The sequence below is a fragment of the Crassostrea angulata genome, chromosome 7, assembly GCF_025612915.1.
Source record: "Crassostrea angulata isolate pt1a10 chromosome 7, ASM2561291v2, whole genome shotgun sequence".
NCBI lineage: Eukaryota > Metazoa > Mollusca > Bivalvia > Ostreida > Ostreidae > Magallana > Magallana angulata.
In genome coordinates this window covers 43,546,008-43,558,888 of record NC_069117.1, presented here as the reverse complement: position 1 = coordinate 43,558,888, position 12,881 = coordinate 43,546,008, and the positions used below count along the sequence as shown (strand labels likewise).

At 33.0% G+C, this 12,881-nt stretch overlaps 1 protein-coding gene across 3 annotated transcripts; it reads left to right on the top strand.

The window, feature by feature from the left end:
- Window positions 1-2,506: 2,506 nt before the first annotated feature.
- Window positions 2,507-11,882, top strand: LOC128156146 (perlucin-like protein). Of its 3 annotated transcripts, none has more exons than XM_052818174.1 (4): window positions 2,507-2,617; window positions 4,513-4,598; window positions 4,694-4,787; window positions 5,481-5,724. In XM_052818174.1, exons 1-4 carry the CDS (start codon window positions 2,542-2,544, stop codon window positions 5,714-5,716), a joined length of 492 nt encoding a protein of 163 aa, XP_052674134.1. In that variant the 5' UTR covers window positions 2,507-2,541; the 3' UTR covers window positions 5,717-5,724. The 3 variants fall into 3 exon arrangements, with proteins under 3 accessions (XP_052674134.1, XP_052674137.1, XP_052674135.1); XM_052818177.1 differs by lacking the exons at window positions 4,513-4,598; window positions 4,694-4,787; window positions 5,481-5,724 and adding exons at window positions 11,131-11,216; window positions 11,311-11,404; window positions 11,647-11,882 and having other exon boundaries at window positions 2,509-2,617; XM_052818175.1 differs by lacking the exons at window positions 2,507-2,617; window positions 4,513-4,598; window positions 4,694-4,787; window positions 5,481-5,724 and adding exons at window positions 10,587-10,678; window positions 11,131-11,216; window positions 11,311-11,404; window positions 11,647-11,882.
- Window positions 11,883-12,881: the final 999 nt, after the last annotated feature.

Genomic DNA, 12,881 nt, shown 5'->3' with positions numbered 1-12,881 from the left:
TAAAAGTAAATTATTCTAAACATTTGATCAGATATGAATTAACCAACAGCTTGATGTGCATGTATTTGAGTTCTCTTTAATTGATCTCATGTACCTGGTAATATCCAAATTGGGCTCGTTCCTTAAATTCGAGATCTAGAGCTCTTAACAAGCTTTTCTGTCAATTGAAATCATGCATAACTAATACATTCATATAAAATTGCGTTTTTGCCTTGCAGCTAAATTGTTGTAGCGTTATTTTTTTTTATAAATAGTAAACTTATTCACAACCAATACAAGTGTAGTAACATAGAAACAAACTTGCAGCATGTTTAAGTTAAGATTAATGAAACAAAATACTAGAATACTAACAATGCATAAGTTTAATAATTTTGACCAAAGTTTACACAAATTACATTGTTTTAAAATAATCCAGGAAACCAATTACAGTGCAGAGTTATACATCAAATTTTGTATTAAAAATGATCCTTAAAAATGGAAATCTTCAGAAAAAACTGAAGGCTCTTTAGATTTTCTTTTCCACCTGAAATAAAAATTCTAAGAATTCAGGTATTTATTTTTAAACTAGTAAATTAATTCCTATGGTGAATGAAAATAAGCCCAAAAACCAGTAAAATTGTTATGAAAATTAAAATAAAAGAAGGCAGACAAGTCTTGACAGAGGAGGAAAGCTACCGGTATAGGAGCTACAATGTAACTGATAAATTACTTGTAGGAGTCTACATTGTAGACTATAACTTCATCTTTGCCGAAATAAAACGGCCGACCATTCTCTTGTTCTCCAAATTCCGATTGTACACACACTTTGCCCCTCCCCTCCCCCTCAGATGAGGCCGTGGCTCCTGCCCTAGGCTCTTAAAAAGAACCAACAATTAGTTCTGGGGTTAAAGCACTCCACACATGTAAAAATTCTGAAATGGGAAATTTCTCAATTTTGACTCTGTTGCTAAATTTTCTGCCTTTTATTTTAAACATTTGATATGAATTTGACAACTTTTGCATAGCTGGTATTAATTGTTATTAATGATAACTTATTTAGATTAGGTAAAAGTTAAAGTCAGACTAGCCCCCCCCCCCTTTAAAATAAAAGACAATGAATATCCAGGTACATGTAAATTTCTGTCAAATAAAAAATCCTTCTTCATGAAGTTGCTTAAGACAAGTACTTCTTCCTGGTTTCTGTGGAGCTAAGCAGCTAAGAGATGTTAACTCTCTGTTGATGCTACACCAGTCCATCGCAGGTTAATTCCCAGGCCATGGTTTGCTGGTACCCAATTTCAGTTGCGTGGACTGAGACTTTGGGTAGAGTGCCTTAATTGTCGAAGGGCACAATAGATACATGTTAAATCAATGGACAACAGCAGGGCTTGAACAAGCAACCTTTGTATAACTGACCACTGAGCCATATGCTTTATTTTAGTTGTTTAATAAGATCAAAGACATCTTATCTACTTACAATCCATGTACCAAAATTCACCACTACACACCATGGCTTCTCTACTGTCAGGGTGTGAAGTTCATTCTTTCACTATATTTAATTATTGTGTAAATTAAATTTTTCGGACTTTGTGTTAATTGCAACAAAACTTTTTCCTATTTCTAAATTCTGCACTGCCTTAATCCCACCTGAGGCACAGTCAGAAATGGACAATTGAATTAGATATTTTAATTGACTTCTGTTTATGTTTATTGACACTTAAACTTTCATCTTATTAATCATTTTATGTGCATGCTGCTAAAATGTCATGATTTACTCAATAGCTGTTTGAAATAATTGATTTCTTTACATCTCTACATATAATAATAATTTTTCACTGTGTTATTCCATCAATCATTATATATAATTTAAAATTGTAAATTATGGTCAGTTGGAATCAGACCTTCCGTGCTGATGCATGCTAAACTCACGTTCAAATATATTCCATGCAAGTTCTAGAACCTAAACGCGTGTTGGCTCGTTGGTAGTTTCATGAGACTGGGTCCAACAACAAGGGAATAATTTCAGGGTTGACTCAGTATTAGTCATGTACGAGAGAGAGCGGGGCGGTCACCGCTCGATTATTAGATAAGGAAAATCATAAAAAAATTTAAGAGTTACTAAAAGTGGAATTATTGTATGATTGAAGGTATCAATTCTAAAAAACAGATATGGCATTTGTGATTTTAGAGTATATTTCAAAATTATTGATTAGATATATGAACAAATAAAAAGGAAAAAAAATGTCTTTTAAAAATACATGCTTTTCGTTAACACTTTAATAATGATAAACATCTTTTTTGATAATGAATCATTAAATAAATATTGAACATAAATGGATTTGTCTTGATGAATATTTTCGATGTTTATAGCTTACATATATCAAAATGAAACAGTTTTACTTTAAAAGACAGTTAATCTAAAGACCCTAACATTATAATGAGCTTATTGCGTGTTATCACATGGAGTCGTGTTCTATGATATATATTGAATTTCACCCATTAAACATATATAAATAAAGGTGTATATCTGATGACAAATCATAAGGACAGTGGACGAGCAAAATGCATCTCGGTTACTATGTTTTCTGTTTGTGTTGTGTTGTGTGCTTTTCAGATTGTTTAGACAACCAAAATACAAGTAAGTGCCTATCCTTTACCAGCTTTGAAGACTTTTAAAGATATCTCTTTCAAATTCAAGTGTATTAAAAATAATTTAATCCAATAAACGTATTGCCATGCTTAATGTATTGCGATATGAATTATATGTGTTAGCAAACCGTTGGAATAAGTTACCTTAAGGTGGCATGGGACACTTGTCTATATAAATGTACATGTAGATAAAAGGACATAATAATCAAAATCCTTTCACCGGTTTAGAATTTTCAATTTTTACAATGTTTGACAGGGAAAATTGTTTGAAATTTTTGTTTTTGAAAAGATAAAATTTTTTGAACCCCCTGAATTCGAACGCATGACTTTCAAATTGGTGGTGAACGCTCCAATTCATTGCGCTACGCTGTTAGGTAACAACTTTGGAAAGAAAAAAATTTAGAAAATTATTCTTAATTTTATTATTTACTTCGTTAGATAGTACGTCACAATATGAAGGTGTTTCATACCACCTCAAATAACTTATGCCTGTTTCTTTTTTAAATGTTAAATCATGATTGTCAAAAATACATTATTCATTGGAACTTACCCTTAGAATAAATCAGGGACTGTGATGTAAAAAACACTTTTGCTGACAAAGCAAGAAGATCAAAAAAGTAAATATAAGCATGGAGTCATTACTTTTTGAAAGATATAGTCTCACAACTGCAGCAATGTGTGCATACAAATTTCAATAAAGCTCATTTTTAAAATTGAAGTTGAAAATTGAAAACTGAAGAACTGATGGGAGTTGATTTTGTCGATGTTTATTTATTTTAAAATCAATGATATGTTATTTTGCATGACAAGAACATATATAGTTTCTAATTTGAATTATGCACATTTTTATAATATAAATTTTTGACTTTTTCTACAAGAATGTCGAGAAACCCCCATATGAATCATGTTAAATGATATTCAAAGATAAAATTAATTCAATCAAACTATATATGTATCAGTGATAGAAATATTTGTCGTAAATTGTATGGATCCAAGCAATATTGAACTCTAGTCTCGTTCAACCAAACGCTCGGCTGACACCGTAAATCTTCGACAACGATTTAGGGAGACCGCCGAGCGTCGAGTTGAACGAGACTTATGGGCGCGCTTGATTAAGCTTAACTTGGTGTACACCGGTATACACCGGTGTAAAAATTTTGTATTGTATATCAAGTCCACTTCAATAGTGTAGTGTACATGGTATAGGGAAGTTAAGAATGAATATGAAAGAAAAGGGTGCAGTTTTAACAAAGAATCTGCTGTTCTGCAACAATTAATTTGTTTTTTGTGATATAAATGCAATAAAATAAACACACTTTTCAAATTTAATTGCTTTCATACAAACGACAACTTTTATGCGACTTCTAATCCGTTACATTACTTAAAATCATTTTCCAAGTTTCCATCATAACATTCGTCCGCCGTATTGGATTCAGTGCTACACCCAACAACACATGCCCCTGACTCGGTGTAGAAAAGCTACACCTTTGCACTTGATTTACAAAAGTGTACACGGTGTACACCTTTTGGTAAAATCAAGCGCGCCCTATTGAACTCTGGCGTAGGAATACATACGACTACAAAAAAATATTTAAATTGTTCGTACCATTTAAAATCTGACTATTTTCAATGTATTTATAAATAAGTTTCCTTGAAAAACAACGCTTTAGCATACATTACATCGAATTCATCAATTATTTTCAAGAACTAAGTCTTGTCAGCAGCAATGATTTGTGCTGAGGTCCAAACACAGTTTCACTTTCGGTTTGTCTGAGTGACTGCATAGGAGATTTGATTAAAATCAACTCCCAAAAATGTTTGATTTTTCAATGAAACTTACATACTTTGAATGTAAGCAGTGTCATCTAGTGTTTAATTTTACAGATAAAGGATGTAAACCCCCTTTCCACAGACTTGCAAACAGTTGTTATTACATCAGCAGAGACAAAGTATGGGGAGATGAGGCCTTTGTAAGTAAATAATTATTGTCATGGAAACTGTACACCTAATTATAATGCACTGATTATATATTTCATGTTTTGTTTACTCTCTGCTTCATACAAAGGCACGTTGTATCAACATCGGAGGTTACCTCGCCAACTTTGAAACATTGGAGGAAGCCATGCTGATGAAACAAAAGTTAAAGAAAATGAATTCGGGTATGGAAAACAAATATGACAGCTACAAAGATTTTACTTTGATATGGATTAAATTAAGAGTAAATAAAAGAATTTTATCCCAGTTCTAGTTTATTGTACGGTGTATATCACCCATTTTTTGCACTACACTGTGTGTTTACACGGCACGTAACATCATAATTTTAACAAAACTAAACATTTGAAGTTACCAAACAAATTTTGAAAATTGCAGGGCAAATATATTTCAACCAATTAACAACATTCGCAGCTAAATTGATCCAGTACTGATATAAATCTTCAGTTCAATGTTCAGTGCCCTAATCATCTGAATGATGGATCCGACACTTTTTTTCAGAACAACACTGCGTTTTGCAAGACTAAACCAAAGTTTCCTGTTGTAAATTTACAACATGACAATGCACGACAATAACAGTGACAAAGTAGTTCCCATACTTATAGTAATATGTGACACTTTACGTCAAAAAGTGTGGTTTAGTTATATCCATAACGATTCAAACTGAGTATCCAGAATAAGACAAATCACGAGATCGCATTATTATTTTGTTTGATATTATACCGTATAATACATGTACTATTTTTGCAGAAACAAATGATTTATATTTTTTGCTAAAAACTAGAAAACCTTACAAATACATGTATTGCATATTGAACAATGAAATACTCTTTCTTTACACCGATATTTCAATACCACAGGTCTCGACTTCTTTGTTGGAGGAAGAAATATAAACAAGAGAAAAACAGGAGGGGATTGGAGATGGATAAAGAACGGAACAATGACCAAAATGACGTATTTCGCATTTGGCAATGGCCAACCCAATGGGAGTTACAGTAGTGCTCAAGATTGCATGATGTTTTTTGCAGGTGAATACTACAGATTTTATGATATCCATTGTGACAATCACAGTGGTGGTTATATTTGCGAAAAATAAAGTAAGAAATCAAGCTGTAATGTTTTCTTGTGTTTTGTCTTCTTGTTTGTTTAAGTTTAGAACTCATTGAAGTTCGTAGTACGCAGATAAAGTTTCTGAAAAAGTATTATGCACTCTGAAATAATGTAATTACCAGCTCTGAACTGCAGCGATATCCAGCTGGGAATATAAAACAAAAATGCATAACGCTAGAAGACTCTATCAAATACATACGTACCTATGAATATGTATAAAATATTTTGTTACCCAAATCGTGGGAAGTACAGTTAACATAAAATGAAAAAATGCTGACACTGATAAACACATATATAATGTTAAAAATCCCCATACTTCAAGTGAGGTCACTGATTCAGTTTAGCCATCGAAACATTTCCTAAAATATGTAGGGGAATATACTCCTTGATTCTATACGGGTTGTATCTATTTATGCTTATCTTTTCTTTGCATATACATATACAACATATAACATGTACATGTAAATAACATCACAAATGTTAGAAGACCTAATTTTGCAAACATTCTACCTTAAATATAGAATACCCTGCTTGTTTTATTCCACTAAAAATAAATTTATAAAAAAAAAGGTGGCAAAGCTTCCTGTATGTCATGGGTAATATATTACATATGTATTACATGGGTAAATTAGACATTAAGGTGGAATAACACATCGTCATAAAATGGCTGATCTCTGATCGAAACGACATTTCGTTTTATTAAAAGGATTTTATCGACGACAACATATAACTTACTTCATAACCGAGTGGATAAAGTGTCGGGCTTGTGATCCATACATACCGAGTTTGAATCCCGCAGGTACTGTTGTTGTTACTTACTGAATTGATTTTTTTAGACATTCATTTTTTATCCCCAATTTGCAAATTTGTTCGCTTATTTGACATATGTATAGTTTTTTTTATCATTATATCTTTCGCAATTAAATAATTAACAGTAAGTTTGAGTGACTTTGTTCAGGTGTGTTATTCCACAATAACTCCGTCGTTTGTTTAGGGGGTCATCTCAAAGTTTGTTAATTTTCTTAACAGTTTGAAAAATAGGTTATCTCTTGGTTTGTTCCAGAGGTCTTATAAATTTTTTGTGTGCCCAATTTCCCAGATTTGCCAGATAATGGTTATTTTTATTTGCAAAGACGGAAGTGGTGATCTTTATAGTAGTATTAAAACATTCAGACATATTTCAGTGATAAAAATGTATATAACATCACATATTAAGGGTCATTAATATAAAATACGTATTTACGGTCTTGAAATACATGTATTAGACTATATTTACGCGGGGTAAGAAATCGTGATAGAGGGCTAGGCTTGCTGAACTCTCTTCACGTTTTCGACCCAGGCAAAAATAGCTTATAGATTAGGACATGTTTGTCATTTCACAATATATAATAATTTAACACCTAAAACGAGCTATTTTCGACAAATTTAGTTGAATATGTGCAGTTTTAAGCATAACGCCATGGCGTCAACCAAGCAAAAAGATACCGTCACAATGCAAATGAAACGCTGCGCGAAAGCGTGCGTACTCGATCTGTACTCGGCCTCGTAAATAGGAGAAGGTAGGGGCCAAAGCAGCTTCCATTAAATAATTACAAACTTGGATTACAACATTACTATCAAGTGGTCCACAGGGCTAAGAATTTATATTTATGTCTATACTATTCTTTGCCAGTAGAGCAAACAGAAAAGACACGCAGCAAACATAAAGGACAAGAAATACGATAATTATTATTGCATGAGTTTGTGGGAGATCGCTATTTTGTAGGAACGTAGCAGGGGGAGGGAGGGGGACCTGCCTCCTCTCTACCTTTTTCACAGCAGACATTTTTTCTTAAATTTACATGTAAAGAATTGAAGTATCATAGAGCCCCCCTCCCACTTATGTGGGAGTATGTAGTAAATGAAAGTAAAAATAAGGAAATCGGCATTGAAATTGAAGTTAAAAGGAATACTACACGTCATATAGCAATCAAGTCGTGAGGAGATGGCAGTTTACCTTTTAATTATCATAGTTTGTAGAAAAATAAACGCTTCAATAGGCAATCCTTTTTCTGTGTCTGGTCACTTAGGTACGAGGACTGGATGGTCTCGGCCATTTGGACATTCTTAATCACATTGAAAAATGTTTGCATAAAAATGTAGGGTGTAAAACTAAAATAAATGGATTAAACTTTTCTATGGAGATAATGGTTTATGACTTAAAATCATATCTTAAAGTCTAAGGTAGATCCGATTAGGAATTAATTGACAATTACAGCGTCTATAAACACAACAATATATACGTGTTTGTCGATAAATTCATAAAGAGAGAGAGAGAGAGAGAGAGAGAGAGAAAGAAAGAGAGAGAGAGAGAGAGAGAGAGAGACAGAAATAGAAAGAGAAAGAGAAACATTATCCTTTACTGGAGGATTTACCCTCACGTTGAGTCCACTCCATGAATAGAAGAAGAAAGACAATGAATGTCCGGGTACATGGAAAGTTTTGTCAAATAAAAAATTTGCATAAGGCCAGTGCTTCTTCCTGGTTTCTGTGGCGCTAAGCTGCTAGGAGTTGTTAACTCTCTCCTGATGGCAACTATCCATAGCAGTTTAATTCCCAGACCAGGGTTTGTTGGTACCCTATTTCAGTTTTTTCGGAATTTGTGTTAATTGCTACAAAACTTTTTCCTACAACGCTTTTAAAAACTTTCTGAATTACGCACGGCCTTAATCCCACCTAAAAGCACAGTCAGTGATGAACAGTTTTAAATATTATCATTGACTTCAATTTATGTTTATTGACACCATCTTTAATCTTATTAATCATTTTATGTGCATTCTGCTAAAATGTCATGATTTACTCAAAAGCTGTTTGATAATTGATTTCTTTACATCTCTGCATTTCAAGACAATACTTCATTGTGTTATTTCATTGCTCATTATATATAATTTTGAATTGTAAATTATGGTTGGTTGGATTCGACCTTCGGTGTTGATGCATGCCAATATCACATTAAAGTATATTCCATGCAAATTCTTGATAAAAGTCTGAAAACCAAAAGGCGAGTTGGCTTTTTGGCGGTTTTTTGAGACTGGGTCCAACAACAAGGGAGTTATCTCAGGGTTGGCCAAGTATTTGTCCTGTAGGGAGAGAGTGTACCGTAACATTTGGACGGATAATCTTTTAACGATTACCGGCGCTGCTACATATATTTTGTAGTAGTTAGATCCTGGACCACTACAACAGTTTAGCGAGTGTCCCCAGATTCAGAGTTCACAGATGAAGAAGACGATGTTGATTAACACGGAATATTCTTTCCGACCGCAGTAGATACAGAACAAGTTCAGCTTTCCATCAAGTCAGCGTCCAGTGTGTGGAAGGTGCAGAATGTGCATCCGAATGTTTTGTGTTTCGCGATGTCACAGAATTGGACATTCTTCCAGAATGAGATTCACAAAGATGAAGAAGTCAACGTCGAACAATGTTGATATATATTTACATTCAATGTATACTTCCCTTTATGTTTGCATCGGAAATCTGCAACGTACAATTTTCTATGTATACACTTTGCTAATCCACGGGTCATGAGCATAAATATAAACGTCTTAACGAATTTTGAGTATATTTATTTTTGTAAGATTAAATAAAACTTTGAGTCTTACCTAACCAACTTGATATGTACTTTTGAAAAACAATCATTAATCTATATCTACTCCTTAATGAAAAAAAAGATTTTTCTGAAGCTAACTAAATAACATGTTAATATGGCTGTTCCATGCATGTTTCATATCCATGACTAAGAGCGTAAATAATGGCTATTTATAGCGGCGATACATAATATTTCATACAAATAGACATCAGTATGAAAATATAAATATAAGCATTGAATGCTTATTTTTGGATGTCGTCGGTCCTATGACACACCAAGCGGTGCAAACAAATTATCATACCGCGCTAGAGCGCGGTATTCAATTTGTCTGCAATGCTTGGTGTGTCATAGGACCGACAACATCCAAATATAAGCATTCAATACTTAAATAAAAGACTAAAAATTAAAACACGTGTTGGCTTCTTGGGGGTTTCAAGGGGCAGGGCTTAACAAAAAAGAAAAAATATCAGGCTTGTCCCAGTATTAGTCCACTACGGGATAGAGTGTCCCGTAATATGTCGTTAGTGCAGAGCGGCGATCGCTCGATTTTTAGATAAACAAAATCATAACAACAATTTAATAGTTACTAACGTCGCATAATTGTGCATTTGAAGGTATAAATTCGGGAACCCCCCCCCCCCCAAAAAAAAAAACAGACATGGAATTGTGTGACAGTTTGACAATGAAAGTATTTGTGATTTTGGTTTGAATTTCCAATTTACTGATACAGTATTTTAAAAAATACAAATAAAAAATGATGAAAAAATACTGGCAATTCATAAACATCTTAAATAATGATAAACATCTTTTTTGGATAATAAATCATTAAATGAATATTGAACATAAATGAATTTGTCTTGATGATTTTTTTATGTATATAGCTTAGATAATCAAAATGAAACAGTTTACTTAAAGACCCTAACATTTATAAAAAAAAAAAAACATAAATAAAAAAATAATAAAAAAGAATACATGGAATTCATAAGCATCTTAAATAATGATAAACAAATGTTTTGTATAATAAATCATTAAAAAGAATATCAAACATAAATGAATTGTTTCTTGATGAATTTTTGTCAAAAACAAAACGAAACAGTAAACTTAAAGACCCTAACATTAATGAATTTATTGCGTGTTATAAACTACAGCCGTGTGCTATAATATCTATTGAATTTTATCTATTAAACATGTATAAATAAAGGTGTATATCTGATGACAAACCATAAGGACAGTGGACGAGCACCATGAATCTCGGATTCTACGTTTTCTGTTTGTGTTGTATTGTATGCTTTTCAGATTGCTCAGACAACCAAATTACTAGTAAGTGCCTATGCTTTTCTAGCTTTAAAGACCTCTGATACCAAGAGGCATCACTCTCAAATGCGAGTGTATTAAAAAGTATAAACTTATTGACATACTTAATGGATTGCGATATGAATTATACGCAAGTTGGCAATCCGTTGAAAGAAATTACCTTAAATAAATTATGACTGTTTCTTTTATAAAAATCATGATTGTCAAAAAAAAACATTATTCATTTGAACTTACCCTCAAGATAAATCAGGAATTTTGATGTAAAAATCACATTTGCAGACAATGCAAGAAGTTAAAAAATGTAAATAGAATCATTGAATCATTTTTAAAAAAGAAATAGCTCTTTTTTATATAATCGATGAAATAGCGACTTTTTGATAATCAAAAAGTTGTTGATTTTCAATGAAACTTACAGACTTTGAATCTAAGCAGTATCATCCAGTGTTAAATTTTTACAGATAAAGCATGTAAACCCCCATTCCACAGATTTGCAAACAGTTGTTATTACATCAGCAGAGACCAAGTATTGGGAGATGAGGCCTTTGTAAGTAAATAATTATTGTCATGGAAACTGTACACCTAATATAATGCATTGATTATATATTTCATGTTTTGTTTACTCTCTGCTTCATACAAAGGCTCGTTGTATCAACATCGGAGGTTACCTCGCCAACTTTGAGACATTGGAGGAAGCAATGCTGATGAAACAAAAAGTAAAGAGAATGAATTCGGGTATATTTACATTCAGTGTATATTTCCCCTTATGTTTGCATTGGAAATCTGCTAAGTTCAATTTTCTATGAATACACTTTGCTAATTCATGCAACATGAGCACAGACTCAAACGTCTTCACGTGTTTTAAGTGTATTTATATTTGTAAGATTAAATGAAACTTTGAAAATATGGCAAATATATGTTTTACATATTGAACCATGAAATACTCAAATATGCATACCGATATTTCAATAACACAGGTCTCCACTTCTTTGTTGGAGGAAGAAATATAAACAAGAGAAAACCAGGAGGGGATTGGAGATGGATAAAAAACGGAGCAATGACAAAAATATCATATTTCGCATTTGGCAAAGGTGAACCCAGTGGAAGTGACAAAAGAGTTCGAGATTGCATGTTCTTTTATGCAGACGAATACTACAGATTCCATGCTGTTCCTTGTGACAATTTCAATGGCGGTTATATTTGCGAAAAATAAAGTAAGAAATTAATTAAAATGAAACTGTAATGTTTTCTTCTGGGTTTTTTTCGTTTTATATTATAAAGAACTCATTGAAGTTCGTTAAAAAAGTTGTTGAAAATGTATTAATATTCACTTTGAAATAATAGATATGATTATCAATTCTGAAATGCAGGGATATCCAGCTGGGAATAAATAACAAAGAACAATATGTAACGCCTAAAAACTCTAACAAAATGGATACATCCATACGAGTATATATATAAAATATTTTGTTCCTCAATCGTGAGAAGCACAAGTCTACATAGTTCAGGTGAGGTCACTGATTCAGTTGAGCCATCGAAACTTTTCCTAAAATATGTAGGGGAATATACTCCTTGATACTATACGGGTTGTATCTACTTATGTTTATCTGTTCTTTGCATATACATATACAACATATTACATGTAGATAACATCACAAATGTTACGAGCCCTTATTTTGCCAACATTCTACTTCAAATCTAGAATACCCTGCTTGTTTTTATTCCACTAAAATAAATTTTAAAAAAGGTGGCAAAGTTTCCTCTATGTCATGGGTAATATAATACACATGTATTACATGGGCAATTAGACATTGACTCCGTCGTTTGTGTATCAGTCAAAAACTAGCGCATTTTTTGTGCGCCGTAAATTGCAGTTTTTTACTATGGGTGGCACTGTAGCTCCCAGGTCGTCCATCCGATTTTTTTTCAGACCGGGAGCTACAGATCTGCAGCTATAAGAAGCGGAGCTACGAATAGGAGGAGCCACAAAGAGCAGGCGCCACGAAGCCGGAGCCGCGCTGAAAGAGCCGAAACCACAAGAACCGTGCTGAATGAAACGAGCCTGTAGATTAGAGCTAGCGCATACTTATTCCTACTTGATTCTACGACAAGCAATCGATTTATTTTCATAATCAGTATCTCTATATATTGAATTTAAACTACTGCATATGTAGTCCCCAGAAAGATAAATGAGGGTTCCTATCCGCTTTCG

Bases quoted from the DNA above. Each gene is read 5' to 3' on its own strand.
- LOC128156146 (XM_052818177.1), top strand. From the start codon at position 2,542: ATGCATCTCGGTTACTATGTTTTCTGTTTGTGTTGTGTTGTGTGCTTT. The intron at 2,618-11,130 runs GTAAGTGCCTAT...AAATTTTTACAG, and splicing joins TTTAGACAACCAAAATACAA to ATAAAGCATGTAAACCCCCA. The intron at 11,217-11,310 runs GTAAGTAAATAA...CTTCATACAAAG, and splicing joins TATTGGGAGATGAGGCCTTT to GCTCGTTGTATCAACATCGG.